Source organism: Mercenaria mercenaria, chromosome 13, assembly GCF_021730395.1.
Source record: "Mercenaria mercenaria strain notata chromosome 13, MADL_Memer_1, whole genome shotgun sequence".
NCBI classification, from domain to species: domain Eukaryota; kingdom Metazoa; phylum Mollusca; class Bivalvia; order Venerida; family Veneridae; genus Mercenaria; species Mercenaria mercenaria.
In genome coordinates this window covers 31,923,766-31,944,671 of record NC_069373.1, presented here as the reverse complement: position 1 = coordinate 31,944,671, position 20,906 = coordinate 31,923,766, and the positions used below count along the sequence as shown (strand labels likewise).

The window sequence follows — 20,906 nt, the reverse complement described above, 5'->3', positions numbered from 1 at the left end:
ATTGAGATATTGCTTTGATATTTTGCATTCTTGTTTACCATCATGACCACAGTCTGTAAAAAGGAGGAGGCAACTCTATCAAGCATTTTGACTGAATTATGGCCCCTTTTCGACTTGGAATAAATGTTAAAGTTTGCGTACCACCCCAAGTATTTTCCAAGTTTATTGAGATATTGCTTTGATATTTTGCATACTTGTTTACCATCATGACCCCAGTCTATAAAAAGGAGGAGGCAACTCTGTTAATCATTTTGACTGAATTAGTGCCCCTTTTTGACTTAGAATATGCTTATTGTAATGTTATTGTTTTACTCATAGCTTATATTATACTATCAAGCACTGAGAATAGTCGAGCGCGCTGTCCACTGACAGCTCTTGTTTGATTTCTAATTGATACAAAAAAAATATTTCTGCAGTGTTTGATCAGGTTGTGCTTAAGGTCTGTTTGGCAATATTTGTGAATAGTTTTCCTGGAATATCTCTGAATCCAATACAGATGTTATCTTGAAACTTTAAACAGGCTTTGAGGATTATGGGACAAGTTCACATACCAAGTTCCATAATTCTGACTTTTGACATGATTATTTCACATTTTGCACTTGGAAAATTTCCCAAAATATTTTTTAGGTCCAAGGGTGCATTGGATTGAAACTTCACACACACAGATCTTTTACACTGTATTGCAAGTTTATGCCCTTAATTCTACCTTTTATTTGACAAAATTGATCCCCTGTTTGACATAGAAAATGTGGCAAAATTGTTGAATATCTCTGAAAAAGTAGATGCAGAAAAAGGTTTATTCTTTTTTGGAGAGATTAGTGCCAAGTTTGGGGAAAAAATGAATTGAGGGCCCAGATAGTTTTTTTTTAGATTTGACAAATAATAATTCACATAAGGGTATCAATCTTACATTGAACTGTGCTGATAATTCATATGGCATAATTCTGCTTTTTTTTATATAACTATATTTCAGTAGATTTTAAAAAAGAAAAGAAAATTATAATGGGGTCATCTTTTGCTTAGTTCAGAACTTTTGTTAACAAGGAAGTAAAGGATTTAAAGGAGAGAGTTTCAAATAAGCTTTCAGCTTCCTACTCAATCCTGTATGCTTTTTTGATATATATGTATACATGTTGTAAATGAATTGTGATTAATAAAATATTGTTTAAACCAAGGAAGTAAAGAGATATAATTATTGTATACTGGAAAACCCCACAATGTACTATATTAAGAATATACTATTTATTATATTCAGGTGATATTGTTATGTATTATAATTATTGCAGATTTTGCTGCTTTGAAGTAAAGTCAAATAAAAGTCTTTCTGAAATTGATGCTTACGTTTTTATGGTAAATTTATCATCAAAACAAAAGACAAGTATAACATTTGTATTTGAAAGAATGAATATAATATGCAAGTATGTAAGGTTCCAGTTTAACATTTTGTTTTATGTATAATATATAAGACAAGTCAGTTGATAATATAATTGAGTGGACCGGAGAAAGGTTGGTTATCGAATTTGCATACACCCTCCCAACTTCACAATTAGTCCACTCTTTTATTTTTTCTTGTTTGAATTAAACATTTTCTATGGGATGGACAGTTTTAAGAAGTAAAATACATTAGGTAGGAAGGAAGGAGATATTATTATCGTTAGTTGAAAAACTCCACAAGTACTGAAGTTGACTTTTATTTTTCTTTCTTTTTATTAGCTCATCTGATTTTTTGAAAAAAAATGATGAGTTATTGTCATCACTTGAGCGGTTGTCGGCGTCGGCGTCGGCGTCGGCGTCTGCGTCGGCGTTGCCTGGTTAAGTTTTATGTTTAGGTCAGCTTTTCTCCTAAACTATCAAAGCTATTGCTTTGAAACTTGGAATACTTGTTCACCATCATAAGCTGACCCTGTATAGCAAGAAACATAACTCCATCTTGCTTTTTGCAAGATTTATGGCCCCTTTTGTACTTAGAAAATATCAGATTTCTTGGTTAAGTTTTATGTTTAGGTCAACTTTTCTCCTAAACTATCAAAGCTATTGCTTTGAAACTTGGAATACTTGTTCACCATCATAAGCAGACCCTGTACATCAAGAAACATGACTCCATCCTGCTTTTTGCAAGATTTATTGCCCCTTTTGGACTTAGAAACTCAGTTGTCTTGGTTAAGTTTTATGTTTAGGTCAGCTTTTATCCTAAACTATCAAAGCTATTGCTTTAAAACTTGCAACACTTGTTCACCATCATAAGTTGACCCTGTACAGCAAGAAACATAACTCCATCCTGCTTTTTGCAAGATTTATGGCCCCTTTTGGACTTAGAAAATATCAGATTTCTTGGTTAAGTTTTATGTTTAGGTCAACTTTTTCTCTTAAACTATCAAAGCTATTGCTTTGAAACTTGCAACACTTGTTGACCATCATAAGCTGACCCTGTACAGCAAGCAACATAACTCCATCCGGCTTTTTGCAATAATTATTGCTCCTTTTGGTCTTAGAAAATCATTTTCTTGGTTGAGTATTATGTTTAAGTCAACTTTTCTCATAAACTATCAAAGCTATTGCTTTAAAACTTGCAACAGTTTTTCACCATCATAAGTGGACACTGAACATCAAGAAACATAACTCTATCCTGCTTTTTGCAAGAATGATGGCCCTTTTTAGACTTAGAAAATCATGGGTAGGACAATATTTCTATTACACAAAAAGAATCAGATGAGCGTCAGCACCCGCAAGGCGGTGCTCTTGTTAAAAAGTTGGGCTGGCGATCCTGTAAAACAGAAAATACAAAAATGCTTGCCTAGGCATTGGTTGTAAACCTCATAAAGATGACATGCAGAGTGCACAACTCAAGTCACTAGGGTCAAGGTCAGGGTCACATTTAAAGATAAAAAATTCAAATTTGTTTTTGCTTCTTATCTTCTTAAACACTGGTAAGATTTTCATGGAATAAGCATCAATAATTGTTAATCTCATCAAGAGGACATACAGAGTGCACAGCCCAGGTCATTCAGTTCAAGGTCAAGGTTACACTTGAAGGTCAAAGGTCATGATCCCAAGATTTTACTTTCCCTATGTAAAAGCAGTGTTAATAATAGCTATACATGTAGTTTTAACTTCTGCAACATTTTGATCAGTTTATGCTAAAGGTCAGTTTGGCATTATTTGACTCAGACATTTAAAGGATGAGTTTGATACTCCCAACTCACTATTGTCATCAAGGTCAAAGTTCGTAATCTCCAGAGGGCAAACAGGAATGTCATAACTGAGTACTCCTACAGGTAATATGAGCATACAAGTTCAGTGAGATGCACTTTAATAGGCATATTTCTATGAAAAAATTAATTGGTAAATTTTGCACAAAATACTTTCTTGCTGTAACATTGCTTGCCCAGATGAAATGTAGGAGAGCAGAGGTGAACTTTTAGAGAGTTAGCTCTCTCAGAATATAATGAACCCTCAGAGAGCATGCAAAGATGATTTGTTAGCATACTCTGATGAACTGTAAAGGAGTAAAGATGAATTGTTAGACAGCAAAATTTAATGTGAACTGTTACTGAAAAAATGTGAAATGTTGGTGAGTAAAGAAACTGATGTTAACTGTTAGCAAGCCAGGATGAACTGTTGGTGACCAATGATGACATGTTACAGAAATTTTATTACATGTGTTTAGTGAATTATTGAAATATTGGAGTAAAAAACATATTGATTTGCAATTGAAAATATCAGAGTGGTACAGATCTACTTTAAAATGCTTTAAATTTGTTGAAAACCCCTGAAAATATATGAATTAGAAATAATAATAAAAAAATTTGTCTCGCATCTTAATATATATCCTCCGCATATGCTAAAAATAGGTGAAATAAAAATAATCTTGGAAAACCTACAGTTTTCTAAATTTAGAATTTATTTATTTTTTGAGTTTGTTTTTAATTGATATTATGTGGTTGTTTGCATTTCTATGTATTTTAAATAATACAACTTTTGCTGCCTCAGTTTTAAGTCATTTAAAATAATTACATATATTAACATGTACATTTGATTATAAATCTGTTTCTTAAACTGCAGACAAAAACAGTTATTACGTTTTAGATGTATTACAATGGTATGCAAGTATGTAACTGACAAATATGTCATTATGATTTAGGTATTATATATAAGACAAGTCAGTTGATATAGTAATTGAGTGGACCGGAGAAAGGTTGGTTATCTCGAATGCTTATACCATCCCAACTTCACAATTAGTCCACTCTTTTGTTTTTAGCTCACATGTCACAAAGTGACAAGGTGAGCTTTTGTGATCGTGCAGCGTCCGTCGTCCGTCCGTGCGTTAACTTTTGCTTGTGACCACTCTAGAGGTCATATTTTTCATGGGATCTTTATGAAAGTTGGTCAGAATGTTCATCTTGATGATATCTAGGTCAAGTTAGAAACTGGGTCACGTGCAGTCCAAAACTAGGTCAGTAGGTCTAAAAATGAAAAAACCTTATGACCTCTAGAGGCCATACTTTTCAATGGATCTTCATGAAAGTTAGTCAGAATGTTCATCTTTATGATATCTAGGTCAAGTTAGAAACTGGGTCACATGCCGTGAAGAACTAGGTCAGTAGGTCAAATAAAAAAACAACCTTTTGACCTCTCTAGAGGCCATATTTTTCATGGGATCTGTATGAAAATTGGTCTGAATGTTCATCTTGATGATATCTAGGTCAAGTTCGAAACTGGGTCAACTGCGGTCAAAAACTAGGTCAGTAGGTCTAGAAATAGAAAAACCTTTTGACCTCTCTAGAGGCCATATTTGTCAATGGATCTTCATGAAAATTGGTCTGAATGTTCACCTTGATGATATCTAGATAAAGTTCAAAACTGGGTCACATATGGTCAGTAGGTATAAAAATAGAAAAACCTTGTGACCTCTCTAGAGGCCATATTTTTCATGAGATCTTCATGAAAATTGGTGAGAATGTTCACCTTGATGATATCTAGGTCAAGTTCAAAACTGGGTCACGTGCCTTCAAAAACTAGGTCATTAGGTCAAATAATAGAAAAACCTTGTGACCTCTCTAGAGGCCATATTTTTGAATGGATCTTCATAAAAATTGGTCAGAATTTTCTTGATGATATCTAGGTCAAGTTCAAAACTGGGTCACATGAGCTCAAAAACTAGGTCACTATGTCAAATAATAGAAAAAACGACGTCATACTCAGTTCAAAACTGGTTCATGTGGGGACAGGTGAGCTATTCAGGACCATCATGGTCCTCTTGTTTTTTTTTTTGATTCACTTTCCCTTAGAGTTATTGTCCTTTAATTGTTAAAAAATCCACAGATTTGTACATTACAAACCAACCAATTGGTAGAATTTCATTAAACTTCTTTCATTCTTTTCCATGAACATTTATTATAAACATGTGAAGTTATGTACCCACACCTGGCCACCACCTTGCCTTGGTCACTGGATATGGACTGGAGTATTCAGAGTTTAAATTGTTCGAAAACATGGCAAACATATATGTCTATTTTTATTCCTTCAAACATGCATAAATGTCTGTAAAACAAAATGCTATATATGGTGCAAAAATTAAATATTTTATGGTGTTAAAGTTTGGGCTAGTGAAATTGGTGTCGGGCTTGGAAAATTTCCTATCTGGTAGCCCGAACGGGCAAGTGGATTCAAATCTGAATTTCGTACACTGAATTACAGATACGCTATTTCTGATGCTCTGTGCCAGTTTTTTGATGTGCAAATTACAAAGAACCATTTACCAGCAAGGGATGATACTGGTGCTATTACAGTACTCTCCCCTTCCAGTATGCCCGTCTGCAATAAACAAGATTCACGTCTACCACAGAAGTCAGACATGATGTTGAAAACAAAGGAGCTAAAGGTATATTGTATTTGTTATGTGTTATTAAATGCCATTTTATTTTTGCTGCATGCTGAAGGTACATCAGAATATTTATAAACAGACATTCTGATAAAAGCTAAATATTTGACATGGTGACATGCTTTTTGTCGAGCCGCTTGCAGAAGTAAAGACATAGTTGTCCAAATGGCTGTTCGGTGTATGTGCATGCATCGCTCCACCCAGATTTGTTTGTCCGGGCCATAACTTTGACATGCATGGAGCAATCTTGTTTATATTTGGCATGAATGTTAACCTCAGTGAGATGGAGTGTCTTGCGCAAACACCAAGTTCCTGTCTCAAAGGTCAAGGTCACAGTTAGAGGTCAAAGGTCATGTCAGATCTTGTCCAGCTTATAACTTTGACATGCAATGAGGATTCTTGTTTATATTTGACATAAACGTTTAACTCAATGTCGTGTGCAAATCCCAGGTTCCTATCTCAAAGGTCAAGGTCACAGTTAGGGATCAAAGGTCAATTTAGAGCTTGTCCAGGCCAGGCCATAACTTTGATAAGTTTGAAGCAGTCTTTTTTATCTTAAAGGTTAAGGTCACACTTGGGGTCAGAGGTCATTTTACAACTTGTCCGGGCTGTAACTTTGCCATGCATAAAGCAATTTTTTTTTTTTTTTGCATAAATGTTTGCCTTAGTGAGACAGAGTGTCTCATGCAACACCAAGCCCCTACCTCAAAGGTCAAGGTCATACTTAGAGGCCTTGGTGCTGTTAGTCCTTTTGACACCTGGCAGACTTGACATGTTGCTCATGGGCATCTAGTTAATGTACCAGATATGATGGCATACTTGATAAAGCTATGCAAGAGATTATAAGAAAGGTTTACTGGACAACAGATTTATATTTGAGATACATTACACTTTTTATACACCCGAAGGGACGTATTATGTTATACCCCCAGTGTCCATCCGTCCTTTGGCAATTTCGTGTCTGCTCTGTAACTCTTGAACCCCTTGAAGGATTTCAAAGAAACTTGACACAAATGTTCACCACACCAAGACAACCTGCAGAGCGCATGTTTTGGATGTCTCGCTTCAAGGTCAAGGTCACACTTGGCGGGGGGAGGGGGGGGTCAAAGGTCATATCAGTTTGTTTCGTGTTCTCTCTGTAACTCTTGAACAGCTTGAAGGATTTCAAAGAAACTTGGCACAAATGTTCACCACACTGAGACGACGTGCAGAGCGCAGGTTTCGGATGACTCGCCTCAAGGTCAAAATCACACTTAGGGGTCAAAGGTCATATATGACTTTGCTTTGTGTATATTGCTCTGCATTGCAGTGCTCTTGTTTTTATTTGGCAGATCCTGTTTGTGTTCACTTACAATAAAATAAATTTGAATCACTTCCCTTTTATGTTACTATAAATAGCTTATTATGAAACTTTTTTATTATTGGCCGTAGGGAAAAACCGAGACCACTTTTCTGTGGTACAACATGGATGGTTCCCCTAGGTGTATTTGACATACTTGTACCTGTTAAGGATTTTTTTGTGGACTTAGAATTTTTTTGGAATTTCTTCCCTTTGTTGTTCCTGTCCTTTGGGCTTCAACAGACTAGTTCTATAAATTCTGCTCCCATCCTCTGATGTAACCCTTCGGGCGTATATTGCCCCGCTTGGCAGAGCTCTTGTTCCAAAATGCTACAGGCCATGATTTAGCATTATGTACAACCATCCAAAAATGCTCCTGAGGTTTCTGCCTGGCCTAAACTGTTAGTAGGCACCTATAAATTGTATTTAGTTTAGCATCTGTCCATAGAATACTAGTAACCATTGTACAGTATAAATGTCTTTAACCTTTAGTCTGCTGGTGGCAAGTAATTCTGCCTTTGCGACCAGTGCAGACCAAGATCAGCCTGCATATCTGTGCAGGCTGATCATGGTCTGCACTGTTCGCTATTCAGTCAGTAAAGCCCTTTTCAGTGAACACCCCTTCAAATAATAAATGGTATTGCCCAAATTGAATGATGGACCACTCCATTTTAGAAATTTAGCAGGCTAAGGGTTAAAATACTGGTAATATTTGTAATGTATAGCGGTATCTAAATACTTGTGGCATTTTTTTTTAGCTCACCTGAGCACAAAGTGCTCAAAGGTGAGCTTTAGTGATCGCCGTGTCCGTCGTCCGTCCATCCATTTGTCGTCAACAGTTTGACTGTTAACACTCTAGAGGTCACAATTTTGGCCCAATCTTAATGAAACTTGGTCAGAATGTTACCCTATACAAAATCTTGGACGATATCGATATTGGGTCATCTGGGGTCAAAAACTAGGTCACCAGGTCAAATCAAAGGAAAAGGTTGTTAACACTCTAGAGGTCACATTTTTGGCCCATTCTTAACGAAACTTGGTCAGAATGTTACCCTCAATAAAATCTTGGACCATTTGGATATTGGGTCATCTGGGGTCAAAAACTAGGTCACCAGGTCAAATCAAAGGAAAAGCTTGTTAACACTCTAGAGGTCATAATTTTGGCCCAATCTTGATCAGAGTGTTATCCTCAGTAAAATTTTGGACAAGTTTGATATTGGGTCATCTGGGTTAAAAACTAGGTCAACAGGTCAAATCAGAGGAAAAGCTTGTTAACAATGTAGAGGCCGCATTTATGACTGTATCTTCATGAAACTTGGTCAGAATGTTAATATTGATGATCTTAAGGTCCAGTTTGAATCTGGGTCATGTAGGATCAAAAACTAGGTCACCAGGTCAAATCAAAGGAAAAGCTAGTTTACAGTGTATAGGCCACATTTATGACCATATCTTAATGAAGCTTGGTCAAAATGTTAATCTTGATGATCTATAGCTCAAGTTCAAATCTGGGTTAGATGGGGTCAAAAACTAGGTCACCAGGTCAAATCAAAGGAAAAGCTTGTTAACACTCTAGAGGCCATATTTATGACTTTATCTTCATAAAACTTGGTCAGAATGTTAAACTTGATTATCTATAGGACTGGTTCGAATCTGGGTCATGTGGGGTCAAAAACTAGGTCACCAGCTAGTTAACACTTTAGAGGCCATATTTATGACCATATCTTAATGAAACTTTGTCAGAATGTTAAGCTTGATGATCTTTAGGTTAAGGTTAAATCTGGGTTAGGTGGGGTCAAAAACTAGGTCACTAGGTCATATTAAAGGAAAAGCTTGTTAACACTCTAGAGGCCATATTTATGACTGTATCTTCATGAAACTTAGCCAGAATTTTAAACTTGATGATTTTTAGGTCAAGTTTGAATCTGGGTCATGTCGGGTCAAAAACTAGGTCACAGGGTCAAATCAAAGGAATAGCTAGTTAACAGTTTAGAGGCCACATTTATGACCATATCTTAATAAAACTTGGTCAGAATGTTTATCTTTATGATCTCAAGGTCAGTAGGTCAGGTGAGCGATACAGGGCCTTCATGGCCCTCTTGTTTTAGTGTAGCTGTCACAAAAATGCAGGAGACATCTATGCTGTTACTGGACTGCTGGCTAGAAAATGATGGTAAAGTCTGTACAGCAAAGGCTTTCACTTCATATACCCCTTAGCTCTATCTATAATGAATCTGTAAGGTATATCTATTGCTAACAGCTAAAATGTTTGCATAGTTGCAGCTAAACATTACTAATATCTTGTTTTGCATGTACTATCTAAAATTCAGATAGGGAAAAGCAGTGAAGAATGACTCCAGAAATTCTTGTAAGGTGTTGTTGTTTATTGAGGTGAAGGGGTCAAGGTCACGGACCTAGGATCACTTGTTTCTCACTTGCTGTTGGTACATAACCTCATTCTGGTCTTCTGGTCATAGAATTAATTCAAATGAGGAAGGCATTCAGCTGGCTTACAGAAAGTTGTTTGGTTTTATTCCTGTGCCAGCTCTTGCCTGAAATGATGACATGAAGAAACCTGGTCTCTTCTAAAATGTTGGAAGCTGATTTAAGTTACTGTAAAATCATTTAATTTTGTGGGCACGAAATTTCGTGTTGTTAATCAAAACGGCAATTTTGTGGGGATATGATTTCGTGGATTTCAACTTTTGTACATAAAATAAATTGGAATTTTACTTGTTCATTGGGATTAAATTTTGTGGATTGATTCAACCACGAAATCCACTAAAATTAGTCCCCCACGAATATTAATGATTTTACAGTATGTCTCTGATTTAAAATCCATGAAGACCATTTGTATTTCAGCCGAGACAGCCTCCTCTAGAGGAAGACTACAGGGAATTACGTCGGCCTAACCCTCCTGGTAAGATACCACAAAATCAGATAATGGTCATTCAAAAAACAAGTTATTTAACAGTACAACCAAACTTTACTATAAGGAGCACTGCATTTTTTTGTTTGTCAAAATTACTGACTGATACAATAACATTTTAAGTTAATCCTGCCTAAATGCCAAGATTTATATCTAAAGCATGTTGGTAGATTATGAGAAAGAAAGGGTTAATGTTAATTCTTAATTTCAGTGCCAGGTTATACAAATACACTTCCAGCTGCTCCTGCATGGGGAGGAGCTGGAGTAGGAGGAGCTATAGCACCAGTGGGTGGAGTTTATGTAAATCAGGCTGACTATCCTCCAATGGCAGCAGGGAGAGGACTAACAGTGGGTATGCAAGGTAATAAATGAAACCTTAATGCATCAAGGTGTTTTGGTGGATTTTGACTTTCTGTCATAAAATACTAAAATTTTGTATTTTTATGCCCCCTGGCATCTACAGATGCGGGAGGCATATAGTGATTGTCCTGTCCCTGTTCGTTCGTTTGTCCGTCTGTACGAGGTTAACCAAATGGGACTGTTTCGTCTAGCATCAATACCCCTTACTAGAATGACTTTGTACTAATGCAGATGTAACCTGTGACCATTCCTCTTCACCTGACCTCAGTTTGACCTTGACCTCGTTTTGGACTTAGGTTGCTTTGTATCGACAAGGATGCCACCGGGGGCATCAAGCGTTTATTGAACGCAGCTCCTTGTCTTTCTTGTAAAGTAAATATGTGTATGCCACAACATGTAGGCATTATAATGCTTTTTGGTAATTGAGACTTTGCCATTTCTGCATGAAAGTAAAAGGATAGATTCTTCAAGTATTAATTATTGTAACTATTGGACCATGTGAAACAGTAATCTCTTCTGATTACAACAATGTTCTTTAACTAACTGTTCATAATTAAGGGCTGCGATAAAATTGCAAATTTTGTGCAAATTTCAAAATTTGCCACTTCTGAGATTACATTTATTAGCAGTGTTGGCAGTGGATGTGCCAATTAATGTTAGATTTTACATATATCATCATCCATATGTTGAAGGCTGTCATTACCTTCATAATGTTCATAAAAGATAATAGGTAAGGGTAGATTTCTCGGAAGCACAGAGCACCACAAGCCTCAGAGCCACGCATTTGCAAAGTAGGCCCACAACAAAAAGAAGCCTTTACCGAAAAATATTATAGATTATATATTAATTTATATATTATTATTATATATATATATATTACAGTATTCTGCAAATGCTGTAGGAATGGTTAACACAGGAATTGAAAGTTCTATGCTATTACAATTTAGGTTTGAGTTTGAATCAGACAAAGCATGCAGGACGGGCAGGTGCTCCACGACCATCAGATGCCCCGCCTCCGCCTCAGGCTTGGCAGGTAAATACTGAGTATTAAATAAAACTTTGTGAATGTGGCTGTCTTAAATATTTACCTCAGTTCTAATGGAATTTGAAACTGAGTTATTCAGGGTTGAAAACTAGGTCTCTAGGATGAATCATCAAAAAATCTTGATAACACTCCAGATGCCTGAGTTAGTAGGTGATCTGCATGAAAAATCTGTGCAGAATGTTGATGTTGATAAGGTATAGATCTTGTTTTGAACTGTGCCATCAAAGATTAAAGTCTATGGACACTAGGTCAGATCATAGAAAATGATTATTATGTCTCCCCCAGGAGACATATTGTTTTTGCCCTGTCCGTCCGTCCGTCCGTACGTCACACTTCATTTCCGAGCAATAACTGGAGAACCATTTGACATAGAACCTTCAAATTTCATAGGGTTGTAGGGCTGCTAGAGTAGACGACCCCTATTGTTTTTGGGGTCACTCTGTCAAAGGTCAAGGTCACAGGGGCCTGAACATTGGAAACCATTTCCGATCAATAACTAGAGAACCACTTGACCCAGAATGTTGAAACTTCATAGGATGATTCGTCATGAAGAGTAGATGACCCGTATTGATTTTGGGGTCACTCCGTCAAAGGTCAAGGTCACAGGGGCCTGAATATTGAAAACCATTTCCGATCAATAGCTAGAGAACCACTTGACCCAGAATGTTGAAACTTCATAGGATGATTGGTCATGAAGTGTAGATGACCCCTATTGATTTTGGAGTCACTCCGTCAAAGGTCAAGGTCACAGGGGCCTGAACATTGAAAACCATTTCCGATCAATAGCTAGAGAACCACTTGACCCAGAATGTTGAAACTTCATAGGATGATTGTACATGCAAAGTAGATGACCCCTATCGATTTTGGGGTCTCTCCATTAAAGGTGAAGGTCACAGGGGCCTGAACAATGAAAATTATTTCCGGTCAGTAACTTGAGAACCACTTGACCCAGAATGTTGAAACTTAATAGGATGATTGGTCATGCAGAGTAGATGACCCCTAACGATTTTGGGTTCACTCTTTGAAAGGTCAAGGTCACAGGGGCCCGAACATTGAAAACCATTTCCGGTCAGTAACTTGAGAACCACTTGACCCAGAATGATGAAACTTCATAGAATGATTGGTCATGCAGAGTTGATGACCCCTAACGATTTTAGGGTCACTCTGTTAAAGGTCAAGGCCACAGGGGCCTGAACATGGAAAACCATTTCCAATCAATAACTTGAGAACCTCTCGACCCAGAATGTTGAAACTTCATAGGATGATTGTTCATGCAGAGTAAATGACCCCTGTTGTTTTTGGGATCACTCCGTTAAAGGTCAGGGTCACAGGGGCCTGAACATTGATAACTAGTTCCGATGAATAACTTGAGAACCACTTGACCCAGAATGTTGAAACTTCATAGGATGATTGAACATGCAGAGTAGATGACCCCTATTGATTTTGGGGTCAGTCTATTAAAGGTCAAGGTCACAGTGGCCTGTTCATGTAAAATCATTTTTTGGAAATAACTTGAGAACCACTTGACCTACAATGTTGAAACTTAATAGGATGATTGGACATGCAGAGTAGATGACCCCTATTTATTTTGAGGTCACTTGATCAAGGTCACAGGAGCCTGAACAGTGACTTGAGAACCACTAGGCCAAGAGTGTTGAAATTTAGCGGGATGACTGGACATGCCAAGTAGATGATCCTATTTGCAGCCAACCATCAGTGTCTCTTTGACTTTTCTAGTTTACATTCAGTTTTCTACCTGATCTTCATGAGATTTGTCAGTGTTTGTGTAAATGAAATTCTAGGTCAGAATGTTTGTTCTTAAGAAATCTAGGTCGAACTTGGATATTGGTCACCTGCAGTAAAAATCTAGATCAGGTAAGCAAGACAGGGTGTCTTTATGACCCTTGTATTCAGGTAGAAAAGCAACAAATTTGCTGGGTGAAGCTGTATTTCAAAATTGGTTTCAAAATTACCAATTTAAGGTAATCACATAGAATACACCCTCAACAATATGCCTCGTAAGAAGAAAGGAACTGTAACAGTTAATGATAACTTCCATGGAATAAACATGACTGCAAAGGTGTTCTGAATTTATCGTGGTGGAATCTTTCACTGAAAGTCTGCATTAACCTGTGCAGGTACAGTACGAAATAAGCTCTTCACCACTGTCGGTAAGAAAGCCCTCACGGGGTGTAGCATTCTTTGATGTGAGAAAGCCATCAAGTCAGTATTTCTGCCTAGGTGCCGCTCTATGCATTATTTTGATCTTCCTTCACCATCAAAAGCTGAAAAGCCAACATGAGCTAAAAAATTTGTTGGTGTGATGTAAAAACCAAACAAATAAAAAGTTTGATGATGTTGATTCCATACCTCATGTTTTTATTTTGATGTAAATGAGATGTGGAACCAAAATTTGTAGTCGTGTTTGGTGCCATATAACCTATACTGTGTTGGTGCGCCGTAAAACCCAAATAAACAAATAAATAAATTTCTTATGTCCATTTGCCAGCTATTCTACCATTTTCTGCTCAGTAACATAAGAACACTTTGTTCCTTAAAGTCTGATCTATTACCGTATGTGCTGGTGAAGAGAAACTCCATGTTCAAAATGTATTTGTTGTACAAAATTTACATTTTCTAGAATATAAGAGATGTTGCCACTTGTGAGGATTTAACCTTCTCTTTGTTTTAGCAACCACAAGTGCCTTCATTCCAACAACCAATGGGTATAGGTCGTGGTATGGTAGCCAGAAATGTTCCTGTACGTGCCCCTTTAGTACCTTCACCTAACAACGGTCTGGCAGAGGAGGAGGATGGGAACCTAGCACCTTTGAGGCTCCCAGGCCAGACAGTCTCAGCTCCACCCCAACAACAGTATCAGCAGTCACAGCAACATTTCTCACAGTTTGCTGATGCAGAACCAAAACCTACCATAAATGGTGGTACTAGTTATCTGCCAGGTATTAAACAAGATGACAGTGGGCCATGCCATGAGAAAACCAACATAGTGGGTTTGGGACCAGCATGGATCCAGACCAGCCTGCGCATCCACGCAGTCTGGTCAGGATCCATGCTTTTGGCTAACGGTTTCTCTCATTGCAATAGGTTTTGAAAGCGAACAGCATGGATCCTGACCAGACTGCATGGATGCGCAGGCTGGTCTGGATCCATGCTGGTTGCAAACACACTATGTTGGTTTTCTCATGGCACCGCTCACAGTTACTTTCTTTCCACATCACCTCCCCTCTCCTCAGTTGCTGAAGGCAAGTACTAAATCTACCATGGAGGAACTGATTACTAGCTATTGCATAAAAAATAACATTTCTTGCCCATTTGTACAGACTGAGGGTACTTAATCTATTTTTCAAACCAATGTGGCTTTTTACTGCAGCACATACATCTATGTTAACTGGCTTTAATTCAGGACAGAATAATAATTTTTCTTAGGTCAGTAACAGAGCTGAGTGACAATTCTAGTTGATAATTAGACCTTTGACATGTGGAAAATTGACTCCCCTCCCTCCATTCAGCATACTATACAATCATTCAGCATAGGAAAAAAATATAATATTATAAATTGACGTAGTTGTATCTTGGCACTGGTTCCAAAACCAATACAAGATCAGTTCTTTGGAATGACAGCACATATTTTGTCAGAATTCTTCAAGGAGACCATCTTGAATAATTTCTATTTTGAAATTTTTCTTACTGTAAAAACTGAAAGTAATTCTTCCAAACTGGTAGGGATAATTATTGAAGGCTTATTTTATAATGCTATTGTGTACTGTTGTTAGTTATCGAAGGCTTATTTTATAATGCTATTGTGTACTGTTGATAGTTATCGAAGGCTTATTTTATAATGCTATTGTGTACTGTTGATAGTTATCGAAGGCTTATTTTATAATGCTATTGTGTACTGTTGATAGTTATCGAAGGCTTATTTTATAATGTTATTATATACTGTTCATAGTTATCGAAGGCTTATTTTATAATGTTATTATGTACTGTTGATAAGTTATTGAAAGGTTATTTTATAATATTACTGTGTACTATATTCCCTGTATATCTTTGTTTCAGTTGGTAGAGGTAAAGGTGGATTGTTGGAGGGATTTTTGAAAAATGGTAGAAAACCAGGAGCACCTGTAGGAAGGGGTTATGCTCCCCCTGATTGGGGTAAGTAAAATGTTCAAAGAAATTAAAAATTATGCAAGGAAACCATACTCGTTTTCTTAGACAGATATTTACCGAACTGCTGATAAAGTGTTGATCCTCCCCCTCACCCCCTCCAAAAAAAAGAAAAAAAAAAAAAATCGGTGCAGAAAATGTAGAGTTACAAGGACTGTTCGCCATTCAGTCAGTATCTTTTTGGTATGCACCCCTTTTGACAGTTAATGGTACTGTCCAAATTGAAAGATGGGCAAGTTCATTATAGAAATTTAGCAGAGTAAGGGTTAAGCAAAAACATGTTGGAAGCATCATTGAAACAGAGTATACAGCTATCATTGAAGAAGATTATTGGTATAGATAGCTGACAACTGAGGTGCATAGAGGTTGTAGAGGGGAAAAATAAAGTTGGGGTAATGAAGAGAAAGAAAACGAACCACCAAGCAAATACTGTGAAATCATTAATATTCATGGGGGGCTAATTTTCATGGATATTGTTGTCGAGTCAATCCACGAAATTTAATCCCAGCGAACAAGTAAAATTCCCATTCATTTTTTGTTCAAAAGTTGAAATCCACGAATTCATATCCCCACGGAATTGCCGTTTTAACCAAACCACGAAATTCCATGCCCACAAAATTAAATGTGATTTTACAGTAACTGAAATAGTATTAAAGAAATGTTAAACTTGAATATATTCAGTTTTAGTACCTTGATTTATGAATAAGATGAAGTTTAACCCTGACACTCGCCCCTGTCTCGCCCATCCAACTCATCAGGGAGAGTGTAGATCTACAGATCCCGGGGTTTCAAGTTGGATCCCCTTGCAAGATGTGTGTTCTGCATGACTACTGATAAAATCTGAAAGCATTTGCCCTCCACTTCAGTCATGTGGGGAAATTGGCAGTTACTTGCAGAGAACAGGTTAGTACTGGTAAAGAATCCAAGAAAATAGCTTATATTAATTGCCTGCCATTACATAACTGAAATACTGTTGAAAAATGGTGCTTAAACCAAAGCAAACAAACACTGCTCTCTCAAAGCAAACAAACACCACTCTCTCAAAGCAAACAAACACCGCTCTCTCACCTCCATTTAAGAAATTTCTTTAATTGGTTTGTATATTTCAGTGGATGATGGAAGTCTAGGACCAGTCAGAAGACAAAGATAGGAGATACCCGAACTACCTGAAGGACAATCAGTGATTCGATATCAGACTGCTATTCAGTTTTTAACCGTCAAGGCATGACAGTGACTCTAGTCAGTTCTACACTCCTATTGATCTGATATTACTTTTGAAATAGAAATTTTATTACATCTCGTTATTTTCTGAATTTCTAAAGTTCTAAGATTTTGTTTTTATTTGAAAGACTTTCTATTTAAGTTTCAGTACTTGATACTAGAACGAAATGCCTAATAAGCATTTTGGGGATTAAATTGACTTCTATTGAAAAGGAAAGACTAACAAGGACAGATGTCTGACTGTAAAACTTGTGATATAGTGAAAATGACAGGACTTTCATAACTGAAATAAAAGAGATATATCATTTTCACTTGGATATGACTGAATTTATACAAGTATTCATTTTATATTTGGTTGAAAATTAGATTTAAAATTGATATGGGTGTGCCAACTCTGATAAAAACCAAATGAAAGTAAAATTCAGTTTCAGTACACCAACCCTCATTGCTGCCTCCAAAAATAAAAGTGTTACTGTGCAGAGGTATTTGTTTGGACACAGATGAAAAATGGAAGAATCTTTGAAGAAAAGTCATGTGAAACTAATGGGAAAATACTTAAGTCTACAGACAATAATCTTTGGAATAACTTTGCATAGATGATGGAACAATGATAGGATTTATTTGGGACTGTCAGAAAAATAGCAGAAGCACTCATTTGTATTGATGTAGACTTTTTTAAATTGCTGTGTACTGAACTCTGCTGGTTTTTAGCTCGACTATACGAAGTAGTGAGAGCTATCCAACTCGACACAGCGTCCGCGTCCGCACTTTGGTTAAAGTTTTGATGCACTTTCTCATTATCTTTGTTATTACTTGATGGATTTGCTTCAAACTTAAAATAGTTGTTCCTTATTATCACCAACATAATATGGCACAAGAGTCTTACTCTTGCCTCAATATTTTATGAATTATCCCCCTTTTTTACTTAGAATTTCAGGTTAAAGTTTTGGTGCACTTTCACTTTATCTCAGTTATTACTTAATGTATTTGATTCAAACTTAAAATTATTGTTCACATCATCACCCACTTCATATGACACAAGGTGCATAACTCTGGGTGCACCAAGTTTTATGGCATTATCCCCCTTTTTACTTAGGAATTTCAGGTTAAAGTTTTGGGTGCACTTTACTTATCTAAGTTTATTCTTAATGGATTTGATTCAGACTTAAATTGTTGCTCCACATATCACTCACTCATATGACAAAAGGTGCATAACTCTGGCACCAATTTTTCGATGAAGTATGCCCACTTGTTATTAGAATTTATGTTATTTTTGATGCATTATCATTGTATCTGTGTTATTTCACAGTGATTTGATTTTCAAACTTAAAATAATTGTTCATCATAACTACCTGCAACAATTGACACAAGGGGCATAACGGTGCGCCTGTTTTTTTTGATCACCCCTTATTGTACTTAAACTCAGGTTAAAGTGTTGATGCACTTTCACTTTATCTCTGTTATTACTTGATGGATTTGCTTCAAACTTAAAATAGATGTTCCTCATCATCACCCACATCATATGGCACAAGGGTCATAACTCTGGCACCAATATTTCATGAATATCCCCCTTCCTTTTACTAAGAATTCAGGTTTAAAGTTTTGATCACTTTCACTAAATTCTGACTTATTTACTAAATGGATTGATTCAAACTTAAAGTAGTTGTTCTACCTTACCACCCACATCATATGAACACAAGGTGCATAACTCTGGACCAATTTTCATGAATAATGCCCCTTTTTACTACGAATTCTTATGTATGATTTTGCTGATTTAACTGTATCTCACGTTATTAGGAAATGGATTTAATTCAGACTTGGAAGTAGTTGTTCCCATCACCACCACATAATAATGACACAAGGTGCATAACGCTTGCACAAATACGAATTAAGCCCCCTTTTTGCTTTGTATATTTATACTTACATGGTGTTTTGATACACTTTATCTTGATAACCTCTGTTCTTAACTTTAATATTTTTGACACAAAACTCAGCTATTGTGCAATATTCTTCATCCACCATGGAGTCATTAAAACACTCCAGTGACAGCTCCAGTTTCCTCAGATGTGCCCAGTTTCACTATCCAGCATCGAAATAGTCGAGCAAGCTGTCTCCTGTGACAGCTCTTGTTAATCAGGTCACAGAGATGCATATTTTGCTACAGGTTGGCTTATTTGAACCAGGATGATATGACTGACGTCACATTTTTTGGAGATTTTCCTATGTAAAATCAAGTGACCTCTGGGGCGGGGTCAGTTTTGACCCCGGGGGGGGGGGGGGGGCATGATTTAACAAATTTGTAGATAGAGGTCCACTAGGCAATGCTAAATGTGAAATATCGAAGCTTCAGGCTTCTGGTTTATTTTAAGAAAAATTTTGAAGATTTTCCTATTGTAAAAGCAAGCGACCCCTAGGGCACGGGTCAATTTTGACCCGGGGGGTATGATCTTGACAACTTAGTAGAGGTATACTAGGCAATGCTACCTGTATATAAATTTTCTAAGCTCTAGGGGCTTTGGTTTTAGAAGAAAAATTTTTTTTAAGATTTTCTATGTAAATAAAGTGACCCCTGGGGTGGGCGTTTCAATTTTGACACGGGGCACTATTTGGGAACAAATTTTGTAGAGGTCCACTAGGAATCCTAATGTGAAATATCTAAGCTCTAAGGCCTTCTGGTTTATTTCAGAAAATTTTTGAAGATCTTTCCTATGTAAAATCAGTGACCCTGGGGCGGGATTTGAAACAACTTTAGTAGAGGTCCACTAGCAATGTACATCGTGAAATATCTAAGCTCTAGGCCTTCTGTTTTTTGTGAAAAAGATTTTTAAAGATTTTTCCTATGTAAAATCAAGTGACCCCTGGGGCGGGGTCATGATTTAAACAAATTTGGTAGAGGTCTTCTAGGCAATGCTTCACACCAAATATCTAAGCTCTAGGGCTTCTGGTTTTTGAGAAGATTTTTTAAGTTTTTCCTTTCGGTTGCCATGGCAACCAGAGTTCGCACAGTATTCACATATTCTTTGTACAATTTTGAAAGGGGGGCCACCAAGGATCATTCCTGTTGATGTTTGGTGTTGTAATTCTGCCCAGTGGTTTTCAAGAAGAAGATTTTTTTTAAAATGTTGGAACGGACATCAAGCGGTCACCAATGCTCACCTTGTCACTTCGTGACAGGTGAGCGAAAAATCATTAGCACCCAAGAAAGGTGGTACTCTCACTCACTGAAGAGCAAAAGAAACTGACTACAATGTGCCTAGAAACTCCTGAAAAATACAACTTAATTATTGGGTTATTTCTAAGTTGCCAGCAGGTGATAAAACCTTGGTTCACATGTTTGAGCAAGGTTGTTTTGTTTGGTTTAACGTCACACTGACACAGTTATAGGTTATATGGCGACTTTCCTCTTGTGATGGAGGAAGACCCCAGGCGCCCTCCATGCATTATTTCCTCACAAGAGGGCACCTAAGTAGAACCACAGACTTCCTGTAAGCCAGATGGATGGCTCTCGTGCGAAGAAATCAGTGCTCTGAATGAGGCTCGAACCCAAATTGGTGAGGGGCAACTCATACGAAGTTAGCAACCTTAACCATTGAGCGACAGAAACAGACTGATAACAAGCAATGGATACAAAAAAAAAAAAAAAATCAAGCACACCCATGTATTGCAAAGATAATTGTTAGTATGAAGAAAATATATCAAAAGATAGATAATGTATTCTGTGCAGTGCATACTGCATTGTTGGTATCAGTACATCAGCCAAGTTTAATAGAACTGAAATACAAATAACAAAGTTATGGTATAGACAAGATATCCAGTCAGACTTCCCATGGATATTACCTACCTAAGGTTGTTTTTCATCATTTGAACTCTAGGTAACAAATGACTATGTAGTCGTGAAATAAAAACAATAAATTTCTTTTGTTATGGGCCATACTTCTTACTTGAGTGA

General features: G+C 37.0%; 1 protein-coding gene across 2 annotated transcripts in view; it reads left to right on the top strand.

The window, feature by feature from the left end:
• The window catches only part of LOC123528997 (protein maelstrom homolog), a 53,333-nt gene extending 35,897 nt beyond the window's left edge, over positions 1-17,436 (top strand). For both annotated transcript variants that reach the window (XM_045309144.2, XM_045309143.2), the window contains exons 10-16: positions 5,698-5,881; positions 10,080-10,137; positions 10,358-10,507; positions 11,454-11,539; positions 14,244-14,511; positions 15,629-15,724; positions 16,846-17,436. In XM_045309144.2, the coding sequence (XP_045165079.2) occupies positions 5,698-5,881; positions 10,080-10,137; positions 10,358-10,507; positions 11,454-11,539; positions 14,244-14,511; positions 15,629-15,724; positions 16,846-16,886 (883 nt within the window). In that variant the 3' untranslated portion in view covers positions 16,887-17,436. The remainder of the gene's footprint in view (positions 1-5,697; positions 5,882-10,079; positions 10,138-10,357; positions 10,508-11,453; positions 11,540-14,243; positions 14,512-15,628; positions 15,725-16,845) is intronic.
• Positions 17,437-20,906: the final 3,470 nt, after the last annotated feature.